The 25,365-nt window shown below is 44.4% G+C and overlaps 1 protein-coding gene across 1 annotated transcript in view; it reads right to left on the reverse strand.

Annotated features, from left to right (window-relative positions):
- Nucleotides 1-25,365, reverse strand: part of fndc3bb (fibronectin type III domain containing 3Bb) — a 56,890-nt gene that overhangs the window by 17,688 nt on the left and 13,837 nt on the right. Inside the window, exons 2-14 of the mRNA XM_053611202.1 lie at nt 24,928-25,061; nt 24,776-24,851; nt 12,909-12,985; nt 9,283-9,514; nt 8,297-8,593; nt 5,500-5,558; nt 3,781-3,929; nt 3,165-3,224; nt 2,905-3,043; nt 2,776-2,829; nt 1,784-1,908; nt 1,414-1,588; nt 226-312 (exon numbers count right to left, since the gene is read on the reverse strand). Coding sequence (XP_053467177.1) covers nt 226-312; nt 1,414-1,588; nt 1,784-1,908; nt 2,776-2,829; nt 2,905-3,043; nt 3,165-3,224; nt 3,781-3,929; nt 5,500-5,558; nt 8,297-8,593; nt 9,283-9,514; nt 12,909-12,985; nt 24,776-24,851; nt 24,928-25,035 — 1,638 coding nt within the window. The 5' untranslated portion in view covers nt 25,036-25,061. The remainder of the gene's footprint in view (nt 1-225; nt 313-1,413; nt 1,589-1,783; nt 1,909-2,775; nt 2,830-2,904; nt 3,044-3,164; nt 3,225-3,780; nt 3,930-5,499; nt 5,559-8,296; nt 8,594-9,282; nt 9,515-12,908; nt 12,986-24,775; nt 24,852-24,927; nt 25,062-25,365) is intronic.

Consider the following 25,365-nt stretch of genomic DNA (forward strand, 5'->3'; position numbering starts at 1 on the left):
CATGGTAACATAACATTATATTGGTACAGGTTTGTCTGCTGAATAAACTGAGGATGAATATCAAGTCTCCTCTGTGACTAATGTGAGCTAGTGTACTAGCAGTTAGCTAACCAGTTAGCAAGGCTAGCGAATGCTAATGATATAAGAATGCTAAGGGATGGCAGGAGGACATGTGGGCGTGTCCTAATTTACTGAAATTAATTGAGCAGATTTTTTTTTACTCACCCTGAACCTGTATTGTGTGTTTCTGCTCAGTCCCTCCACCCTGCTGCTCAGATCCACACCGGTGTACACTGCCTGAAACTCCGCCCCCTAGAGACACACGCACGCACGCACGCACACACGCGCACACACACGCACACACACACACAGTATGTTCATATCAGCACCACTACAAGGCTAAAGTCATTCATTACCAATGAGATGTTATTAACAGTCACAGGAGGCGGAGTCAACATTAGTTAATCAAAGTGGGCGGAGCCAGCAATAAGATAATTAGGCAACAATGAGATTTAATTTGCCATTTATTCAAAAGTTCTTCCTCTGCATTGTTATTTGAAGAAGAATTACTGAATTACTTTTTCATGCACACATTTGATTTTACTTGATATTTGTGTAGTTTTTAGTCTCATGATATTTATACTTTATCTTTTATTATCTCCTTGTGTGTTCTATTACATTACTTTTTATCGTTTGAGTTTTACTCCTTGACTGTGAGCTGCCACACAGTGAATACATAAAGTTTCCTCTTCTTATCTTTTATTATTCTAAAGTTGTGTTAACGTTATGCAAATGAGAAGGGAAGTGATGTGGCGATGATGAATGGGTGTGGTGGTGGGCGGGGTCGAGAGTGACAATATTGTTTATTAATCGCTATCACAATATAATACGGATATTTCATAATCCTGTAATATGCAAATTACCCTGCTAATTGTATTATTATTATTATTATTATTATTATTGATATATGTTTATCTGTTCCATCTGTTTAGGGTCATGGTAACTAGGCATTGAGAGAGAGTACTCAGTGCACTGAGTGGTCATACAGTTCTACAGTATGTTCATTACATACAGAGTGACAGCGGTGCATTATGGATAATTCACTCTGAACGCTGAGAATTCCTCCCCCTGGGAAAACCTGGAAAAACTTTGTCGAGTGCTGATGTGGAATTGTGTACAGCATCTTGTTTTTTAATCTTTAAGACGAGACATTAAAGAGCTGTGAACTGCGTCTGAACCTGTTTGCTGTAAGTAAATGACGGATCATCAGCGTGTCAAGGAAGAGAGGAAGATCACAGCTGGGCGCATACTTGTGTGGAAATGTCACTGAGGACGTGAAAACCTCAAGAATGCAGCTGCCTCCAGGCAAAACCTGCATGTTAACACCTGTGTGTGTGTGTGCGTGTGTGTTACCTTGGTCTCGTCCTGCATTTCGAGTGTGTACGTGAGCACCTCGTCCGGGCCATAGCTGCTCGGGCGGCTCCACTCCAGCCCCACCCAGGATGCTCCAGTCTGCAGCAGACGCGGTGCTAAAGGCATCTGAGGCAGACTTCCTGTGGTGTGGAAAACCACCTCAGGGCTAAAACCACTGCATGAGAGACAAAACACACTGTATGTGAGTGGGGAGTGTGTTTAATATGAGCTTTTTGTCATTCAAAGTCAGTCACTGAAAGCAGGTGAGAGACTTTATAAAGGTGTGCGTTATTATAAACATGATTCCTCATATCCACTTATCCAATCACCTATAGACTAATAAAATACACACACATACACACGCACACACCTGGATCCGATGTCGTTGAGTGCTGCCACGCGGAACGTGTAGCCGACAGCAGGACACAGTCTCATGACTTTAAAATGCCGCTGGTGTCCGAAATAACACTCTCTGAACACACTGTTCTTCTTCCCCTGTCAACAAAAAGTGGGTGTGTCCCATCATCATCAACACACCATACACACACATACACACACACACATATGGCACTGGATCTACTCAATAACGTATAATCTAATCACTGATTTTATAAACTCATTAAAAATAGATTTTAATCGTGTGAGTGATAAGGTAATGCAGTGGGCGGGGTTTCAGTAGTGAACTGTGCTTTGAACTTGGGGATGATGTTATACCTGATCGAAATGTGTCTGTTTCTAAATCTGTATAAAATAATCAATAAAATAATAAAATAATCAATAATCTCTAATATTAGCCAATCATCTCACATTCCCCGAACTCCTCAGCACTACCACAACTCATCACCTTTAATTAATGAACTAATATAAATTCACACAATTAAAACCGTCCTCGTCACGATGTCCTTGTGTTTAGATCAAAGCCCTCAGGATGAAAAAAAGCGGCATGACGACATGACGGAACTCGTTTATCAGCTCGCTGTGACATGAGGATGAGCTCACACTCCATTAATGACCACTACTGTGACCTTTCAGTGTAAACATGTCCTCTGTGTGTGTGTGTGTGTGTGTGTGTGTGTGTGTGTGTGTGTGTGTGTGCGTGTGCACGTGCGTATGCACGTGCAGGTGTGTGTGTGCGTGTGGACTGTAAATAATAACAGCTGTAAATTACACAGCTGTGACACTTCAAATACAATAATAAACTCTAATCCAGCTGTTATTAATGAGTTCTATTAATGAGTTATAATAATGAGTTATAATAATGAGTTATATTAATGTGTTATATTAATGAGTAATATTGATAATAAAACACTTAGTGACAGATTTATAAGCGAGTTTAATGAGCTCATCAGGAAGATCACTCACCTCATCCCACTCCAGGACGTAGCTGATGATTTTAGAGCCGTTATCTACAGGAGGCTGAGAAACGAACCAGACATGTTTAACACATGAATAAATTATACGTTAAAGTAAGTGTGTGTGTGGGTGTGTTACCTTCCACTGCAGAGTCAGAGAGCTCTTGGTGCGGTGAGACAGTCGGGGGGGCAGAGGGGTCTCCGGAGGGGCGCTGTGGGTGGTGAAAGTCCTCGCCTCCGAATGGGGACCTTTTATAGAGTTACACACTGCACTCACTCTGTAACACACATACACACACACACACATTAAGTATTCCAGGGGATGAAAAAGCCATTGAAGAAAATCAGGCTTTATCCGGAAGTGTGTGAGACGGCTGTAACGCTCCACTTGGCTCTCACCTCACATGGTAATCTGTCGCTGGTCTCAGGTCAGTGAGTGTGTACTGCAGCTCTTCACCACTGAATCACAAAGAAGACTGAGTTATATTAACCTTAAATCTACTCAAATACCCCTGACCATGCCATTTTAAAACTTTACAATAATCTGTGTTTATAATGTACAAAGAAACAAAGAGGAAAAGACACAAGACACATGAACGCCTCTGCACTGTTATCTTAATGGAAAACTTTCAGGATCATGATCATCAATATGCACTGACATGCAAATTAGGAAATTAGGAAACACCCCCATCTCCTCATGCCAGATATACTTAACTAGTCAGACAATCCTGTACAAATATAACATTACGTTACCATGACAACCACCAAGCTAGCTAAGCGACACTGCTAGCTGAGCACACTGGAGGCCACGTCATCCATCTCTAATCATTTCCGTAACAGACGTGATGGTTCAAAAAAGCTTATTTTGTAATCAATCCCGTAGCTCCGCCCCCAAATCAGTTTTAAGTACACAGTAGAGTTCAGGCGAAGTTTAAATTTAAGCCGCATTCCTCAATAAAACTGAAGCGGAGATGGTTGATGAAGGCCGCTGCTCAGGTGTTGGTGTTGATGTTACCTGTACACGACTCTGTATTTGCCGTCACAGCCTTTATCAGCGAGGAGCAGCTCGTAACTGCAGGACACTGACGCTCCATCAGACTGAGCTCGACCTGCAGGAGCTCGAGTCCACGACACCAACGCTGAGCGAGCCTGGATCTTCAACACCTGCAGACAAACACAAACAACAAAACATAAAGCAATTCATCGTTTCACTTCAGAACCCAAACACTAACATGTTTAAGTCCATGTTGGAGCTGAAAGAATGAACACCTCTGGATTTAAGACAGACATCATGGGCAAAAACGCTGATGCTGTTTATTTACTACTTTTGGATATTTTCTGTTAACAACTTCCATGAAATATCTAAAAAATAAAGCTAATTATTACTCAAACTAAATTTTTTTTTTTTTTTAATCTGCAATTCAGTTTTACTTGAACAGCCTGAGACTACAGGAGGAAGAAACCAGCCTCAGGAAACCCATCCTCTTCTGTCTGACCCCAGAGAGTCTAAATCATAATTAATCATAACATACGCTCAGGGTAAACATCGCTATTCCACTATATAAAGAGAGAGAGAGAGAGAGAGAGAGAGAGAGCGAGAGAGCGAGAGAGAGAGAGGGAGAGAGACAGAGAGAGAGAGAGGGAGAGAGGGAGAGAGAGAGAGGGAGAGAGCGAGAGAGAGGGAGAGAAGGAGAGAGAGGGAGAGGGAGAGAGAGGGAGAGAGGGAGAGAGAGAGGGAGAGAGGGAGAGAGAGGGAGGGAGAGAGAGAAAGAGAGGATGCAAGAGAGAGAGAGAGGGAGGGAGAGAGGGAGAGAGAGAGAGAGGGAGCGAGAGAGAGAAAGAGTGAGAGAGAGAGAGGGAGCGAGAGAGAGAGGGGGGAGAGGGAGTGAGAGAGGGAGAGAAAGAGAGGGAGTGAGAGAGAGAGAGGGAGAGAGAGAGAAGTGAAAGGACCTGCACCTCAGAGAAAATGAAAATAAATTTAGTAAACAGGTAAAATGTTATCTATCTTTCATTCAGCTTTACATTAGAGACAGACACCTGAAGAAAGAAAAGAAAATGCCTCGATTCCCCAATTCCATCACAAACCAGACGTCAGAGCAATCAGTCACACATTCGCACACTTACTCGCATACACCGCGAGTTGTGTTGGTGTTTAATGACTGTATGTGACAGCAGTGTTAGTTCTGGTTTTATCTTCATTACCTGAGAATAAACGATGTTCCTCATGCACTCTGTTCACCTCTTCACAAGTTTATGATTCAGAATTCAGGACTCTCAGAAAGACGCAGAAATGTACCCGCGGTGCGTAAACACACATTTACAGCTGATTAAACCTAATGAACGGAGCACAGCACAGAGCAGCTTCCTGGCACTAGTTGAGAGAGGAACGTTTTCAGATCGAACCTCACGGTCACCGTTTTACTCTGAAAGGGTTCTTCATTAACCGTAAATCTAATCTAGTCTAATACAGGCCTAATGCAGCTGCCCAGGCTCTAAAGCAAATAGAAGTTTTAAAAACTGCAGAGAAGAGATAAGGAGAGTGTACGTACACACACACACACACACACACACACACATATGCATAGTGCTGCTGCCCCCTGGAGGACAGAGAGGGACAGCACGGCCGAAGCGAGTGTTAAATTAAAGCTAAAGTCACAGTTATCGGCTGTCATTGTACTTATATTAAACGATGTGGAGAAATTCAGAAAAATATCTGTAATAATGGGACGTTCACCTGTGGCTTGTCCATTCCTGATGGTACATCCTGGTCTCTTCTTGCCTCCAGCTCAGGATCTGTGGAGAGAATGAACAATAAATAAACACCTATACTTGATTCCCCAGAGCGAGCGAACATAAAGGTCATATTCACAGCCTCCATCTCTGCGACTGAATCAGTGTCAATGAGTTAAATACTGAGTTCTGACTCATTCAGGACCAGGCTGATGGATGACGCTAACGTGGAGGGGAGAATGAGCGCACTGATCCCTCGCTTCCAGACTGCGAGGGGTCCGGCTCTGAGTCACACCACGATGAAGTCATCACGTGCAGCGTGACCCGACCATGACCTCTGCACATGCCTCATTTTTCCCACAGAAACGCTGGTGGAGGCAGCGAGCGAGATCATTTAGAATTATCTCACAGAAAACTAAATAAAAGTGGAAAGAAGAGAGCAGTTCCTTCTTCCATCTGATTCATCTCCACACCTGGATCTGAGAAACGTTCACTTTTACACAGCAGCAGGATTCTTCAGCAAGAAACAGGTACCACTAGCTACACCATTTAACTGTATTATCTGATCTCAATCTGACCTCCACATCAATCAGACCGAAAAGTGTGCACACAAATCAAAATAAAGTCCGTTTAAATCTGATGAAATAATCCAAGTCTTTACTCTGAACAATGGGAAACTCTTCTCACTTTAGAGTGAGGAACATTTTAGATTAGATTAGAGATTAGACACATGATGGACATTTAACTAACACCTATAAACGGAATTAAAACAAACAAAAAAAAACTCCACAGCATGATGGGTAAACATCTAAACTCCTCTTTAATTTAAGTGGTATTCATTTACATTTTATTTCAAACAGATGTTTTCATCTGTTTACTTCTGTGTGAAACCCGGTTTGGAGGCAGAGCTATGTACGAGTTCTGGTTGTGATGTCACTAAATAAACTCCAGTGTTTGATAAATGATTATGTGCAGGATGGCGGCGTGGCACCTGGAACCTTCAGTCTAATCTAGTTATTTAACTCACCTAATGTTAGCCAGGATCAGATAACGGTTGTCATGGTAACACATCATTATATTCCGACAGGTTAAATAAATGAGTGAGAAAATGAGGATGTGTGACTAATGTGTCGCTAGCTACAGTATGTTAGCTTTATTAGGCTAGTAGGGATGGCAGGAGGACATGGGGACGTTTCCTAATTTGCATACTCATGCATATTTATAACTCCTGGTGTTTTTAATGAAGATAGAGGTGTAGAGATGTTCCTCAGTGAGTTTTCAGTCTGTAATTAGGAGGTTTGGTGGTTGTTGTAACGCTGACGCTGATGATGATGATGACTCTGGCTGCTGTACACGCAGCGGGTTTGAGTTACAGTAAACAGGTTTAACAGGGCGCTGAGTTCAGAGTGAGACTGTAAACAGGTCATCAGGAATCTGCAAACAGAATGACTTCATTCAGACTGATGAAAATCCACACATGTAAACACAAAGTGTTTTCCACTGCTGTTCTTTTCTGTTCTGTTCCTTTATCCTGCGAGTTACAGAGCGCTGCTGTACTGCAGTGAGATTCTTCAGTGAGATTTCTCCACACGCACACCAGTGGAATTCGGCTCGGGTTCGTTTTCTGCATGTTTTAGGGAGATATGAGCAGCAGGAAGACGTCTGTGGCTCGTTACAGGACACACACACACGGGCGCGCGCCGAGATGGCGAGAGATGAAAACCAGAGTGCAGACAAGAACAAAGTGATGTGAGGTAAAGACAGAGAGATAAGAGACAACACAACGGGAGAAAAGAGAGAAAAGGTCTGAGCGCTTGGGAGAAATGGAGCGATGAGAGAAATGATGACCAGACCGGACAGAGAACAGAGCGGGACTAACACGAGCAATCTGCACGAGATCAGGTCACCAGGTGTTCCTTGACACCTGTGAAAGGTCACACGATGAGCTGAAAGACACACCCTTTAACGCCGGTGCCAAAAATACACAACAGGAACACATGGTATATAATCCAGGCGTGCGTACGTGCGTGCTATTTTTAGTCATGCATTGTGACAACAAACTGGGAGTGTCTTTAACCCGCGAGTGAGTTCCCTGTGTTGTTGACAAGACCAGGCGAGGTGAGGTTGTGTAACTGCTGGATTTTCCCCACATGCAGACTCCAGCAGAGTCGTGACAGCAGCAACGTGCTTCACTCGGTGAAGATGCAGAGCGACGCAGCACACGTGGATTTACAAATGAATCGGCCTTTCTGAACAAATCGACTGGAGACGGTTTCATGTGCACAGAGAACACAGTGTGTGAGCTAGAACCTGTTCTTCATGCTGCTTTCATGGCCGTGTTTACATCATCCTGTCTGATTTGACCTTTTACACGTCTCACTCACGTCTTCTTCACTAAACAGAACAAACAGTCGCCCGCTCACTTACCACAGAATTATCATTTCAATACAACCTCATTTTAATTAATTTCTTTATTTTTATAGAGTAGAGATAAAACCTGAAATAGTGACCAGACGAGTCTAATGCACACGGCTCTTCATTTCTAGCTATAAACCTCCTGAAAATGTCGTATTGATGCGGTACTGCAGCTTTACTGAAGCGCACGTCCTCAGAGTCGGACATCATGGAGGTGTTTCATCGCGGAACATCTGCCTGTATGTGGTGTTGAAACGTTTCAGTGAAAAACATTTGTGTTATTTATCAGCAGCGTGTCTCACCTGCAGCCGTTATTGATTATTTATTGATTCCTGACTGATTGTGGTGTTGGTGTGTTATATTCAGGTTTACACTCGGATTCTCACCTTGCTGGTCACTGTCCGAGTGTTTCGGACTTCCTCTGGACCTCCTCTCTGCTCGCTTATTCCCAGGACTTCCTCCTCCCCCTCCTCCTCCTCCCGAGGCTGCAGTGCCGTGGCTCTTGCTGTAGCCATTGGGCGTGGCGCTGCAGGCCGGGCTGCTCTTGTAGCTGGACGATGGCGGGGTGCTGACTCGGGACAGGCTGGGACGTTCGGTGGCGCGCTCCTTGGGCTTTTTGGGCTGCGGTTTGCAGTACTCCTCCCGGCTGAGGATCGTCGACATGTTGTACAGCGGAAAGATCTCTGCAGCCGGTAAAAACACACGTTCTGAACATTTCCAACAGAACTAACGCTCAAAATAGGAAAAAACAGATCCGGTTCTAGGAAGTTCTATGGAGTATGTTTGAAGGTGCTCTCTGGTGGGAAAATTTTTTAATCCAAAACGGGTAATCCGAAGTACGCTTCCAACTGAAACGATTTAAAAAGTCTTTATTTCATAGTGGAGATATTAAAATAATGCATGCTACTTCCCCTTATTTTAATATTTCCACTTTGAAATAATCATTCAAATAAAGGCTTTTTAAATCAGGGGTGCCAAACTCTATTTCACCCCCTAGTGGAGAAACAGACTAGCTCTTTTTTCAAATCTTTCGATTCCATTCAGTCCACAAAATCATTTTTATTTGGAACATGGACGATAAACTGCTGGGTTGGATTAGAACCTTCATTGGGCCCAGCCTGCGGGTCTGATGTTCGACTCACCTGCTCTAACCCTAACTCCAACACTGTTTTCCTCTATGTAGCTGATTCACCTTCAGGTCATTTCATTTGATAACATTCAGAACATTTTATACCGTCTTTAACGTTATTTATCTTCAGTACAGAAACCGATTCCTGACAGATTCACTCAGAGAGAAATATTTAGTCATAATTACAGAAGGTTTATAAAATATTAGACAGAATAAACTGATGAATTAGAGCAGCAGTCTCACCCTCTGGGTAGATGGGGGGCAGGCGGTGTTGGTAGTACTGGTGCGGGGGGACGTCTCCGGGGCTGGTGGGGGGGTAGTATGCCGTGTGAGAGGCGGGGATGAAGTGGGGGTGTGTCATATACGGTGGGGGCAGGTGGTGGGTTGGTGAGAGAGCGGGAGAGTAACTGGGGGGGTAACATTCAGAGTGAGGGGTGACCACGACCCGCCGGACCCCTGTGTTGTCCTCCAGAACCTGAAAACACATACACACACACACACACATTTTTAAATAACTACTTAAAATACACCTTTAAGTAAGTAAGGAGTGTGAGTGTGACGAGGTGGTGTGTTGAAGTGTTTTATTCTTCTTCTAACACAGCCAACTGTCAACGATTACAATTTTTAATTACTAAAGAATGTCGTACATTTTATCAATTTACAGTTACATTTATATATTACATCATAAACATTATATATTATACATTACAGTTATAGTTACATTTAACATTATGGAACGTCTGTGAAACAAGTTCCTGTTCTCGCTTACATTATAGCAGCTATAAACACTCGCTCCCTCACCATCTTCTCTTCATTCTCTCACTCTATTCTCTCTCTCTTCATTCTCTCACTATATTTTCTCTCTCTATTCTCTCTCTTTATTCTCTCTCTCTATTCTCTCACTATATTCACTCTCTTCATTCTCTCACTCTATTCTCTCTTCATTCTCACTCTATTCTCGCTCTTCATTCTCATTCTATTCTCTCACTATATTCTCTCTCTTCATTCTCTCACTCTATTCTCTCTTCATTCTCTCACTCTATTCTCTCTTCATTCTCTCACTCTATTCTCTCTTCATTCTCTCACTCTATTCTCTCTTCATTCTCTCACTCTATTCTCTCTTCATTCTCTCACTCTATTCTCTCTTCATTCTCACTCTATTCTCTCTTCATTCTCTCACTCTATTCTCTCTTCATTCTCACTCTATTCTCTCTTCATTCTCTCACTCTATTCTCACTCTATTCTCTCTTCATTCTCACTCTATTCTCACTCTATTCTCTCTTCATTCTCACTCTATTCTCTCTTCATTCTCTCACTCTATTCTCTCTATTCTCTCTTCATTCTCACTCTATTCTCACTCTATTCTCTCTTCATTCTCACTCTATTCTCTCTTCATTCTCTCACTCTATTCTCTCTTCATTCTCACTCTATTCTCTCTTCATTCTCACTCTATTCTCACTCTATTCTCTCTTCATTCTCACTCTATTCTCACTCTATTCTCTCTTCATTCTCACTCTATTCTCTCTTCATTCTCACTCTATTCTCTCTATTCTCTCTTCATTCTCACTCTATTCTCACTCTATTCTCTCTTCATTCTCACTCTATTCTCACTCTATTCTCTCTTCATTCTCACTCTATTCTCTCTCTTCATTCTCATTCTATTCTCTCACTATATTCTCTCTCTTCATTCTCTCTCTATTCTCTCTCTTCATTCTCTCTCTTCATTCTCTCATTCTATTCTCTCTCTTCATTCTCTCTCTATTCTCTCTCTTCATTCTCTCTCTATTCTCTCTCTTCATTCTCTCCATTCTCTCTCTTCATTCTCTCTCTTCATTCTCACTCTATTCTCTCTCTTCATTCTCATTCTATTCTCTCACTATATTCTCTCTCTTCATTCTCTCTCTATTCTCTCTCTTCATTCTCTCATTCTCTCATTATATTCTCTCTCTTCATTCTCTCTCTATTCTCTCTCTTCATTCTCTCTCTATTCCCTCTCTTCATTCTCTCTTCATTCTCTCACTCTATTCTCACTCTATTCTCTCTTCATTCTCACTCTATTCTCTCTCTTCATTCTCATTCTATTCTCTCACTATATTCTCTCTCTTCATTCTCTCATTATATTCTCTCTCTTCATTCTCTCTCTATTCTCTCTCTTCATTCTCTCACTCTATTCTCTCTCTTAATTCTCTCTCTATTCTCTCTTCATTCTCTCACTCTATTCTCTCTTCATTCTCTCATTCTATTCTCTATTCATTCTGTCACTCTATTCTCTCTCTTCATTCTCTCACTATAATTATCTCTCTTCATTCTCTCACTCTATACTCTCTTCATTCTCATTCTATTCTCTCACTATATTCTCTCTCTTCATTCTCTCTCTATTCTCTCTTCATTCTCTCATTATATTCTCTCTTCATTCTCACTCTATTCTCTCTCTTCATTCTCTCTATTCTCTCTCTTCATTCTCTCACTATAATTAACTCTCTTCATTCTCTCACTCTATACTTTCTTCATTCTCTCACTCTATTCTCTCTCTTCATTCTCACTCTATTCTCTCTTCATTCTCTCACTATAATTATCTCTCTTCATTCTCTCACTCTATACTCTCTCTCTTCATTCTCTCACTATATTCTCTCTCTTCATTCTCACTCTATTCTCTCTTCATTCTCTCACTCTATTCTCTCTTCATTCTCCCACTATATTCTCTCTTCATTCTCACTCTATTCTCTCTTCATTCTCACTCTATTCTCTCTTCATTCTCTCACTATATTCTCTCTTCATTCTCACTCTATTCTCTCTTCATTCTCACTCTATTCTTTCTTCATTCTCTCACTATATTCTCTCTTCATTCTCACTCTATTCTCTCTTCATTCTCACTCTATTCTCTCTCTTCATTCTCTCACTATTCTCTCTTCATTCTCACTCTATTCTCTCTCTTCATTCTCTCACATCATATTAACAATTTTTTATAAAATCTGTTTATTTGAATGAGCTGTTACTATAGAAACGATAAGGTATTAGAACGAGATCATTAATATAAATCTGTGATGTGCAGCTGCACTCCTGTCAGAGCTGCTGTTACAGACTTAATCAACACCTCCTGACCAATCAGAACAGCACTCGGAATAGGAGAGTCGATGTATCTGTGCCAAAAAACCTTATGCTGAGTCCTTCGAGCTCTGTTTAACTTTCAATATTTAAAACATTCAGTCACATGATCTGAACTTTAACCCAGGTTTTACTCTGTGTGTATCAGCGCTGTGTTTTAAGACGATTCCTCGTCACACTGTACGAGATCCTTATCAGCTCTGTTGTGAATTATGTAACAGACTGTGTGATAGCGTATGTCTCCACGTCAGTTTATACCATGAAGATCCTCTAACGACAGACCTGCAGTTAATTACAGAGCATTACTGCGTACGCCGCTGTTTATGTCATCAATCGGCATGACCCTGAACCTGTTGGTGGGTTTTAGACAAGCGTCGTAGCAGCAGCGCTCACACACTGTGACTTTAATCTCAGATTTCTCACACTCACACACACTTTGTCGTCGGTCGCAGTGGCACTGAATCATGACGTATTCTAACAGTGCCGAGCTCAACTCAGCATCAGACTGAATGCTGTACAGAGGAACGCAGGCTTCACCATCTCACGTCTCACGCTCGACCGTTTCTGACCTTTCAGCTGAAATACCACTGCTGCTGACCTTTACCTCACTGCAGCCTGGCAAAGACTTCATCAGCTCAGCCGTGTGTGTGTGTGTGTTTGTGTGTGTGTGTGTGTGTGTATTGAAACTCCTGTTCTATTTTATTTGCCTCCAAGGCTGAGATTATGGTGACTCATTGCCGTTATTCGATTTCTCCGGGTGTTACCTGGGAGATGTATCCTGGGGGCACGTGAATGGGTGGGATGGAGCCGTTCGGTGACATCATGGGAACTTCAGCGGGACCTGAGAGGAGAAAAAAAAGATACGTCAATCAAGGCGGAAGGAAGGAACAGGTCCAACAGTAAGACTGCATTATGTTTAGAAAGTCATTTCTCTCACTTTGTTTACTGAGCTGCTGTCATACAGCGCAAGCTAATCACAATGCGAGTAAAATTCCCCGGAATGTGGCATTATTCAACTTTATAAACTGTATAAGGGTCATAAATTGGAAGGTCAATTTTATCCTCATTACAAATACAAGGATATGAATATGTATTCATATGCAAATTAGGAAGCACCCCATGTCCTCCTTCCCACATTAGCAGCTGTATAGCCTAGCTGGCCGGTTAGCTAACCGCTAGTAAACTAGCCGAGTTTAGTCACAGAACGGGGTTTCAGTATCACAGTCTCGTCCTCATTTTCTTACTCGTTTATTTAAACTGTCATGTTACATTACCATGACAACCAGCCTCTAATCATGGCTTTTGATGTGACTTTAAAATAATGAGGCCACGCCCTCTGTGTGTGTCTCCTAATCTACCCTGGAGGCATACCTGTATACCTGTCTACCTGTTCCCACCCGGTCGAGCCCATTCAACGGGGCCGTATCGGATACGGTGACGCCGGGTTAAACAAACACATCGCCTCATTGTGTTCAGCTTTTCATTCTGAAACACAGCCACCAGGTCTGAGGGGATCGGCTGAGTGGTGGAGTGATGGAGGAGGGGCGGCTGGAGAGGATGGAGGGGATGTCAGAGGTTAGTTACTGCTGCTGTATTTACCCTGAACACAAGCTCGGCTCTGTCACGACTCCCCTGGGACACGACCTTGCTGAACCCCTTTCACTGTCTGTATGCCACCACCGCCACCAGCACCAGCACCACCATCATCATCGATGTCGTCGTGCCCCCCCCGCCGGATGGATGGCTATAACTCACATTGCTGTTTTTTTCTTTCCTGTAACCGTTTCTCTTATTGCGAGGTTACGGTAGCCAACCCAGCAGCTGCTAAAGCCATTTGTGGGCCCCTTCCTCGAGAGCCGATCACTCAGCGCCTGTAAATCACACAACTGCCTTGATGAACCTTACAGTTTCATCTCCATCACATTACAGTGTGGCCTGATCTCGTCTCTGCCCCTCGGCCCTGGAGGTCCTAACGTGGCCCTCAGATTAAAGCCGTGTTTGTGCTCGCGTCCTCTCCGGGTGGAGGCCGAGAGCCGTATGTACACAGCCGTGTGTGCGGTTTGAGCTCATAGACACGCCAGTGTGCTGTAGCTCCGGTTTAAAATAACAGCGACACTCTAAAGCACAACAAAATCCTTTCAGATTGTTCTCTCTGCTGCAGGTAATGCTAGCGAGGAACCCCCACCACCCCCGAGGTCCTGCTCCTACCCCTGCCCCTGCTCGGTGTCCTGGTCCTGGTCCTCCCCCCAGACAGCTACAGGGGTGTCTTCTGTATGAACAGAGGCCTTTCAGAGAGAGAGAGAGAGAGAGAGAGAGAGAGAGACAGTTCTCAACAGCTCCACACCAATACACTGGGCAAACAGCAACATTCCTGCCATCTCCGAGGGAGGAGGGGAGCAAAGAGAGTGTCCAGACAGCGAGATAGTGAGAGACTCACATGGAGATATTTAGAAATACAAACAGAGACAGAGATCAAGGCCAACAAAAGGGAGCAGAGAGGACGTTAGCTTATGAGAAAGACACGGGAGAGATGTGTAGCGTCCTGTCCCATGAGCCTGCAGCAGCGCCGGGCCTCCTCGCCAGAACAAGCGGCTCTTTGTGCTCCCTCTGAGGAGCCCTTTCCTCCCTCTCCAAGGCCCTGAGGATCCCTCACACCATCCATTCAGGCCCGCAGGAGGCGAACGCTCACCGCCGACATGCCACCGTCGCCGATGTGTGTGTGAGGGTTTATTTTCCCCACTACAGTGCCAGATGAACTCACACACGCCGCTGGGGAAGAAATGCATTTACTTTTACGCGTTTATAAATAACTTTATACTTTTGCATGAGCTGCTTTGAAGATCTGAACTCGTGCATACGGTAAATCAGGAATCGGACAAAACGCTTTGTTCTGGCACTTTCCGTTTAGATAATCAGTGTAAAGCACACACCGCACGAAATAAATCCAACACTCGAAAGTGTTTTCATTCTGTGTAACTTTGCTTTTCTTGCTAAATTAAGCAGAACTGATTTGTGCATCATCTCACATTACATTCGCATTTACATTCACATTACATTCACGTTTACATTCACATTACATTCGCTTTTATCCAACACCACTTACCAATGAGGAAATAGCACAGAGATATATCAAGCAGAGAACAGTACGAGTAGTGCTACCGTGCAGGATTTCTAGGAGTTCTAGAGAAGCAAAGTGTGCAGACTTGAGGTGTAAGAGCCCATGTAAGGATTTTCTTTATAATGTGGGGGTTGGCAGGTTAGGGGTTAGTCAAGTGTTCACAGAAGAGGTGTCTTTAACCGTTTTTTGAAGATCGTGACAGATTCAGCTGTTGGGATCGAGGTGGGAAATTTATTCCACTAATGATTTCAGCACTGATCTTTGTCCAGCCATAAGATATCCAGCGTGTATATGAACCCGGATATACAGACCCATGATCACAGAAGGAAAAGAAAACACACACACACACACACACACACACACACACACAGAAACAGGAGGTTCATTCGTGAAAAAGGTCCACTAGTTCAGCTGGGAAAAGCTGCAGTCGTTTGGCCAGACAGCAAGACGACAGACAAAAATGAGAAGGAGAGAGAGAGAGAGAGTGAGAGAGAGAGAGAGAGAGGGAGATGTTTTTGGAAGGAATGCATTACGTGGCTGTGAGAGTGGAGGGGGGCAGCTTTCAGCGAAACGCTTCAAAAACGTGTTTTTGCATTACATGCAGAACACATGTGTTTAGTGTGTGTGTGTGAGTGTGTGAGTGTGTGTGAGTGTGTGCGTGTGTGTGAATAAGAAGCCATATGTTATCCCTGCACCCGAATACATTTACAGGATTCTGACTTCCTGGAAGTCTTTATGATTACAGCAGCAGTTAAAATCACAGTCATTAATTTCACTTAATACTCAGATATATTCAGAATATTCAGATATATTCAGAATATTCAGATATTTTATCTGAATATCATCATAACCAGGTTTGTGTGTGTGTGAGTGTGTGTGAGTGCGTGTGTGTGTTGCGAAAGAGCTGAGTTTTGGAAAATAGAGTAGAATAAAAAAATGCCTCCTGCATGAAAAACAGGAAGTGTTCATGTGCAGCTTTCTGCAGATTCAACTCATTTTCTGTTCTCCCCACAAAGTGAAGGCTTCCAAACCTTCACGCTGGAAGTGTGTGTGTGTGTGTGTGTGTGTGTGTGTGTGTGTGTGTGTGTGTGTGTGTGTGTGTGTGTGTGCATGTGTGCGTGTGTGTATGTCGCATCCAGCACTATGATTCCTCCTCGTGTTCCCTCGGTCTCAAAGCAAAGAGCCACAGCGCAGAATATAATTACACACGAGTGCAAGACCGAGATCATATTTTCCTCCTGCTGTATATATACTGTATATACACGTGTGTGTGTGTGTGTGTGTGTTTCAGCTATTTACCACTCCACACTTGCTATAAACATCAGCCTGTCACTCAGACAGAGAAAATCGGACCTTTGAGACTCAACGTGTTTAATAAACAGGCGCTGATTAGCGGCGAGAGCGTCACTGAGGCTGATCACACTGACACGGACGCTCTCTCTCTCTCACGCGCGCTCTTGCTCTGTCACTCTCTCTCACTCTCTCTCACTCACTCTCTTTCTCTCTCGCTCTCTCACTCTGTCTCTCTCTCACTCACTCTCTCTTTCGGGGTTTACAGCTGATGGACAACAGAGAAGAGAGAACCTGAGACACACCGAGATGCTCGGAGCTCTAAATATTTAGTGCAGAAAGACTGAACAAGTCACTAAGCAGTTCAGATCTGGAATGAGAGAGGACACGTCTACAGATCACGTCTACAGATCAGGTCTACAGATCCGCTTGTTACAGAGCGAACGAGGGAAAACATGACACAAATCTAATTACAGACTCTGTAGAAGCGCCTAAAGAGAACGACATCATCCTTTATATTACTTTCCTCTTACGTGTGTGAGTAGTTATTAATGGTTGCACGCAGTATCTAAAAAGCGGTGTGTGTGATTTTAACATGTCCTTTAATCTACATGCCACACACACACACACACACACACACACACACACATTTCAGCAGACACCAGCATCAGGCTGTGGGATGTTTCAACAGTAGAAATCCCACAGGACCTTTTTTTCATTTCCGTGCTGCTGGATCAGGAATAACGCACGGATCCGAACCGCAACGCGTTCAGCAGACGCTCCGGAACATTTCCGGAACATCTCCACATGGACACTTCTATAGCAAGCAGCGACGCTCCGAGCCTCACACAGTGGCATGAAGTAAACCAGAAACTTCTGTTTTTACAGGATAGAAAAAAACCGGATGTTCAGAGATGGTCTCTTCCGATAGTCAGAGCACTGAGGATCATGGGAAAAGGACAGAGAAGGATCTCCTGATGCTTTATGAGGTTTCAGGTGTGATTGGATTGACAGTATGATGAGTGCACATCAACGCAATTCAGTAATTTCATTCCATGTGGTATCTACTACAGTGCGTTTTATACAGGGCGTGTCAGCCATCTTAACCTTCAGCAGTTTATCTTCAAAATTAGAATTCAAATGAAAAGTTGTCTCTGATTCTCAGCTCGTGGGGGTTTTTTAATGAGTGACTTCCTTTTAAAATCTCTTTAGAACCTAGTAAAGTGTTTCAAATTTCCTGACCCAGATATCCTATCGTACCCCGAGACCCTGCACACATTCCAGCATGCTCAGGCTGCGTACAGGTTCAGCCTGAGGCCAGCGAGGTCCTGCACTGCCCCAGGGTACACCTGGAAATTCCCAGCATGCTTTGAGGTGTTGGGTTTGAGACCCTGCTGTAGAAGAAGAACAGATTCCTCACACTGCGTGTCAAAGGCCTGATAAATACCACTTCACCTCGTCCTGCCGTGAGCTACGTGACCCTGCTTCCACTGAAGGAACCTTTACAGGAACCCAGGAACCTTTTCTGGATAAGGAGGAAACAGTGCTGAGCTTTAAGGCTTTTAACGTGTGATTCTGCACTAGTTTTGAGAAGAAGGTTGGCTTTTCACACAGATTTATTCTGAAAAGGAAAATCGATTATGTGTATGAATTTATTTATTTGTTTGTTTGTTTGTTTGTATTTTTCCTTGATCAACAAGTCAGATGAAGCCTTTCTGTCAAAGGTGAACAAAATAATTAAGCTTTTTTCACTCCAAATCTGGAGTTTTATCTGTCTCACACACACACACACACACACACACACACACACACACTGTAAAATCTACAAACAGGAAGTAAAGCGATAAATTTAACCAATCAAACCCAACACACAGCCTCAGGTGTAAAGAAATGCACGTGTGAAAAAGCCTAATTTACAGGACACTTTATTTCCGCAGAACAGGAACTATCGGGGACGGAGCTTGTACTAGATGTCATAAGTGAAAATAATAAGTGATTAGTAAAGTGTGCTTTAACGTGGACTGCGAAGCATGACCGGTCGTGAGTAACGTCTCCGTTTACACGAGACCGGACGAGACCAGACAAGACCAGACAGACAGTGAATCAGTGACGAGCACAGGTAGGATCTGTGTTCAGCTTTCTGTTCTTTTGACTTAAATCCGAGTTCCTGCTGTGGTGGAAACACAAACCAGGAACTCATACACGAACTGTGTGGCTCTCATTCAGGACAGTTCTACAGGAGTTCCCTAAAGGAATCTAAGTGGAAATTCCCGTGCATGCGAAAGGCACTGTTAAAGCCGGTGTTGAGTCACTGTGATGGAGGACGTGCAGTGTTTTACAGTGTCATGACCCATGCCCCACGCCCCGTGCCACTCGTGTCTGGGCATTGTTTCCTCCACTTCCTCTTGTCCTGGATTAAACTCACTGCTCGTTCCTCACGCCGCTTCCGCTCCGGACCAAAAAAAACAAGCCGAGCTTTGGGCAATCAGGAGCAGAAACCGTTAGATAACGAACCCTCACTGCAGTCCTCTCAGCAGCCCTCTCAACACACACACACACACACACACACACTCACTCACACACACACACACACACAGAGGCCTGTGTTGGGCTGAAGGGACGTTTGTGGAGGGAGATTCCCTGGAGAGAGCGGGTGGAAAATGTGTTAGGAAGGCAGCTGACGCCACGGTTCCTCTGTAACTCCTCATCTGAGCTGAGCTTTAGGACCAGCAGTTCCCACTCAGGTTCCTGTTCACTACAAGACAGTTATGAGGGAAAATGAAAGAACCAGTGAGGAGATGGAGTGCCGGCTTTGTGCTTTTGTGCCATCCATCATGACCAGCAAGACTGTGTGTGTGTGTGTGTGTGTGTGTGTGTGTGTGTGTGTGTTTGTTTTGTGGCTCTAAAACTTGCTCAGGCATGCTCTAGGCTCAGTAAGGAGTTTCCTTTGCTTTGACTTGATCTAAAGAGTATTCACAGTTTGGAGAGAGAGAGAGAGAGAGAGAGAGAGAGAGTGTGTGTGTGTGTGTGTGTGTGTTCTGGATCGACCCTGTCTGGGTGCAGTCTAGTCTGTCACGTTCATAAATGGCACCATTGTCTGCAGGGAAAAACTCTCCAGAAAACCTCAGAGATCTGCTCACGTTACTGCAGAATGAGTGAGAACCCAATCAGTGTGGGTTTGTGAGTTTCCATTAGCATGGCCTGGGACCGGCGTGCTGCGTTTTCAGAGATAAAGACCACACAAAAGGGCTGAGTGGGACACGCAGCAGAGCACCGAAGCACCGAATATACGGCTTTTTCCAGCCGTTTTGCAGCCATGTTGTTTTTTTCGGTGCCAGAGTTCCACTCCAGATGAGCTTTCCTGCTTCAGGGAGGTTACAGAGTTCATTTCTGTGAACTGTTATTCCATGTACTGAAAAAAAAACTGTGTCCTGGCCTGAAGAGCGAGCGAGGCAAGGGAAAAGGAGCGGCAACAACCGGAGGTGTCAATCTGCCGGGTTTGTTTTTTATGAGTGCCCTTGTTATGCTGGAACTCGAGCCACTGCCCTATAAAGAAGAACCGAGAGAGCCGAGTATAGAGGACACGGGACACAGGGCATGGCAGAGCCTGAAAATAGTAGGTCAGCGAGAAAGAGGAGAAAGAGATGGAGGAGGAGAAAGAGGAGGAGAAAAGAAAAAAAATGCAAGGAAAAAAAAGAAAGAAAACTGGTGGTATGTTCCACTTTGTAGTGTTTTAGAAAGTTTGGTGCCAAAACATTCAAGCGCTCTAAAAAGAAAGAAAGAAAGAGAGCGCTTTCCTTCAGAAGGTCTACAGACTGTGTGTGAAGTAAAACAGTCTCACACACACACAGATGCGAGCGAGACACAAACTCTGCCCTTTTCCTCAGCTCTCTCTCTCTTTGCCTCCTTTCTTTCTTTCCTCCTCTCTCTCCGTCTGTGCCTCTCCATAACTCACACAAAAATGCACTGTTCCACAGCGCGATGACTCACAGCAAAGGAATCAGAGCTCTGCTATGATCATCTGCACAGCGCAGGGGCTTTCCTCCTTCTCCGGCAGGAAAGGAAACGGAGCAGACGAGAGCACAGAGCAGTAGCTAACGCACAACGATAAAAACAACAACGTTAATAATTTGATTCAAATCCCATAAGCCTTTTACAGGAAGAAAAGAGTGCAGAGGAGTATGCGAGTGAGGAAAGGGAAGTGAGACTTTCATTTTGAATTTTGGAGTAAACCTAGCAGCCGTCTAACAGAGCGATCTCCATGCAGTCCCGTAGCTCCTGCTCGCTGCCTTTCCTCCCCGAGGGCTGAAGGAGGCGTCGACTTCCAGCGGCACGTACTGCGAGCCGTGCTGAGCTGGATTCTGTGTCCGCTCCAGCTGGGAGGAGCAGCTCCACTGCCTCAGCTCATATGATCCCAACTCCTTCTCCTTTAAATTAGGAGCGAGCACAAGCCACAGCACTAATGGTGCTCGTTTTTTGCCTTGTAGGCAGCTCAGAGAGAGAGAGAGAGAGAGAGAGAGAGAGAGAGAGAGAGAGAGATCTGCTGGAGATTTGCTCATCTTCCTGTCTGTTATTAAGAGCTTTTCCAGCTTTTCCTGGCCATGCCGGCTTTGTGCTTTTGTACCATCCATCATGACCAGCAAGACTGTGTGTATGTGTGTGTGTGTGTGTTTAAGTGTGTGTACATGACCCGCACATACATCAAAGCTCAGTTCAGCCACATCTGGCCTGGATGTGAAGCTCTTAAAGACCATGACTCAGAGTCAGCACTCAGATAACGGGGATAGACGAAGAGATACATAAAAAGAGGAGAGGAAGAGGAGGTGGACAGGAGCGATCTTTTCACAGCTGTTCAGCCACACAGACACTTTCTGCTGGTTTAGGAAACAAAGTTCAGGACAGATTTGGGGTGGTCCATATCACATCTGAGTTTCTGCAGTTATCCTTCATTAGAGAGAGGAAAAAGCAGTGAGAGAGAGGGAGAGAGAGAGAGAGAGAGAGAGACGGAGGGAGAGAGAGAGGGAGAGAGAGAGAGAGAGAGAGTGAGAGAGAGAGCGAGAGGGAGACAGTGAGAGAGAGAGGGAGACAGTGAGATAGAGAGAGACAGGGAGAGAGAGAGAGAGAGAGCGAGAGGGAGACAGTGAGAGAGAGAGAGAGGGAGACGGTGAGCGAGAGAGAGAGGGAGAGAGAGAGAGAGACAGTGAGAGGGAGAGAGAGACAGAGGGAAAGAGAGAGAGACAGTGAGAGAGAGAGAGAGAGAGAGGGAGACAGAGAGAGAGAGGGAGATAGTGAGAGAGAGAGAGAGAGAGAGAGAGGGAGACAGTGAGAGAGAGAGAGAGGGAGAGAGAGAAGGAGAGAGAGAGAGAGGGAGAGAGAGAGAGAGAGAGAGAGAAAGAGAGAGAGACTGAGAGAGAGAGAGAGGGGGAGACAGTGAGAGAGAGAGAGAGAGGGAGGGAGACAGTGAGATAGAGAGACAGAGGGAGAGAGAGAGAGGGAGAGAGACAGTGAGAGAGAAAGAGAGCAGGAGAGAGAGAGGGAGACAGTGAGAGGGAGAGAGACAGAGAGAGAGAGAGACAGTGAGTGAGAGAGAGAGAGAGGGAGACAGTGAGAGAGAGAGAGGGAGAGAGAGAGGAGAGAGAAAGAGAGGGAGAGAGAGAGGGAGACAGTGAGAGAGAGAGAGAGAGAGAGAGAGAGAGAGAGAGGGAGACAGTGAGAGAGAGAGGGAGACAGAGAGAGGGAGAGAGAGAGAGGGAGACAGTGAGTGAGAGAGAGAGAGAGAGAGAGAGGGAGACAGTGAGAGGGAGAGAGAGAGGGAGAGGGAGGGAGACAGTGAGAGAGAGAGAGAGAGAGAGAGAGAGAGAGAGAGACAGAGGCAGGGCTTCTGCCACATCAGCAGGAAGACAAGGAGAAGAAACGAACAAAGTTATAACCGAAATGAAAATGATGAGAAAATCACAGGTTATGTGTTTTTATGCGTCCGTCTCAGTGTGAGGCTGTACCATGTGCAGAGCTTTAATGAGGGTCTTTGTGTCTTTATGAGAACACACACACACACACACACACACACAGAGGTAGGTAAAAATGTACTCACGGTACAGAAGCATGCAAAGACTTACTGCATTACTTTATACAGAACAAACACACACACACACACACAAACACACACACAGACACACAGGTTGGTCCTAATTATTACTCAGAAATGCCAGGGAGGAACACACTCCCCTCCCAGCGCCTCCGTCCACGCCGTCCTCCGGCCACCCAGAGCGAGCTCCGGGCCCAAACACAGCTCTGTGTGGACAAACAGAATCAGACGTGGTGGCAGACACACATGTGCACACGTGACAAGTCCACAGCTCAGACACTTATTACCCAAAGCTTCATGGCCTCACCAGGAGACCGGGAGCTGCTCTGCCAAGCTCAGGAATGTAACGACAGAAAAACAATAATCATCACAATTTATTGCTTCAAACTCTGTCTCCTGGCGCTCGGCCGCTCTGAGGTAATCAGACATTTTTGCCAAGTGTAAGCACACAAGAAGCTCTAAAAAAAAGTCCCTGGCGTCTGTCCTCCATGCCCTGGCCTGGGAAAACCCTTATCAGCAGCTTTCCAGCACACACAACCATCACGGAGCGCACATGGGCACCTGGCCTATAGGAACCGCAGGAACATTACACACAAACACACAGCTGTGCTGCTAATTATTAACGTCCACCTACAAGCTGGAACGCCAACACCACACGCGCGCACACACACACACTCCTCTACGCTCAGAATACAACCTGCGTTGGGTAAGAACACTTTCAGTAAGAGCCAATCGATTGTGTAAACAGGGACGGGGCTGATGGCACGTGGTAAAGTTCAGCGCTCGTCACTCGTCAAGGTTTATTTATTTACAGGAACAACGCTCAGATCCTCAAACCGCTTTATACACAGTTTGTGTGTGTGTGTATCCCTGTGCACTGGTGTAAATGTGTTTAATAACAGCAAGTTATTGTTAATCTCATTAAACAGAAATACGTACATTTATTAATTTAATTTACTGCAGTAACATGGACACTACAGTAATCTGTACAGCTACATAATCACTTTTTAAAGTATATTATACTCAAATCTGCGTCTTTTATACCTATAACTTTATTGCAGATTTACTCGGTAATAATAAACCAATCTGAGGTATTAGAAATGAGAAATATGGAAAGTGAAGTCCGTCTGAAGTCTGGAAACAGTCAGCGTTATTTGATGTGTTGGCGTAATGTCCACTGAAACAGGAAGTCAGGGCGGGACATATCGAGTGGCTCCTCCCTCTTTTTAATTAGCCAACAGCGTTTAGCTTATTGGATGTTTACAATGTCGGGGGGCGGGACACTTCAGATTCTAGAGAGCATTTGATTGGACAGAAAATCTGATGAGAAGCTGAAGTGCAGAATGATGTCATCAGAATTGTTGATCCGTATCGGTGGTAGAGAGAGACTGTATGTTTTGACTGCGTATCTCTTCTAAATGTGAATTTTCTCATTGTTTTCTCATCAGCAGACGAGTTAGAGAGAACCTTAAGGCCGACATATTCATACTAAAATCCACAAAACTTCCATGTTTGATTCATGGGGACTTTAAAGACATTTCCGCTGTATATTATAAACTCTCTGTACCATGACTTCCATTTTTACGTTAAATAAGTGAAAAGTTTGTTGAAACACAGAACATTAGGAAAGATTACGCATATTTACGCATATTTCAGCTGTAATAAAGGTATAATCGATCCTGTGTGTAAAATCAGTATCGTTATAACAGACTCATTATTACTCACAGACTTTTAAAATATATTTTTACACTAAATGTTTAACATTTCCTTCTCTTCTCTTGTCCTTTCGTAGAGGTACGATTAAATTACGATTCAGAAAAAGTGCATTGTGTTACGATTGATCATGACGCTGATATTATCTATATATTATACATATTATATTTTTTATAAAAGATTAATAAATAATATAAGCATATGCACCTTTAAGCATTATAACCCTCATGTTTTAATCGGTCTGAAATTCATTTCTGGTGACTGAGGAGAACGTTATCATTCTAAACAAAAGATTTGTGCAGCAATCATCTCCTCCATGCTCCATTCCTCTAATACTCAACATGCCTGTGATGTTCCGCGTATCTAACCCCGGGGAACCGGCCACAGCGCTCGATTACACAGAAATGTGTTGATTCAGGACAGACCTTGGATACACTGCAGCGTCCCGTCCTCTCTGCGGATGGTGAAGGTCTCTCCGGGGTTCACCTGGACCAGGATCACCTGCAAACACACCTCACATCCATCACCTGAGCACCGGCGCTCCATCAGGAGGTAAAGGTGTGGAGCGAGGGTTTACCTGCTGCGAGGCGTCTCCGTTAATCATGTGGTGCATCATGGGAACCTCGCCGTTCAGCAGCGGCGGGAGCTCCAGCATCTGGTCCGTCATCATCATGGTGACGTACATTCATGGAGCCTTCCCCTGCGCAGCGGCTGTGGAGACACGCAACACGTGTGGGTCATGGTTAATATGACAATAAAAAACAGACCACACGCCATTGACCTTTCACACCCAGACACACAGAAGTTCTCACGGAAAAGGTTAGGGTTGGGTTAAGACTCTGGGATGAGGTCCTGATGAAGTCACTGGGGTTTATATGACGATGTCATCTGTACAGGAATGAAGTCATGTGTAATATAAATGCCACTGTGGGGTAAATGAATTCTGCACCACAGCTGCTAGAGCATGCCGTCTCAACAGTGTCTGCTTCCACAATCTGTTCAATTCACCACCAAC

The sequence above is a fragment of the Ictalurus furcatus genome, chromosome 23 (assembly GCF_023375685.1).
Source record: "Ictalurus furcatus strain D&B chromosome 23, Billie_1.0, whole genome shotgun sequence".
In the NCBI taxonomy this organism is placed as follows: Eukaryota; Metazoa; Chordata; class Actinopteri; order Siluriformes; family Ictaluridae; genus Ictalurus; species Ictalurus furcatus.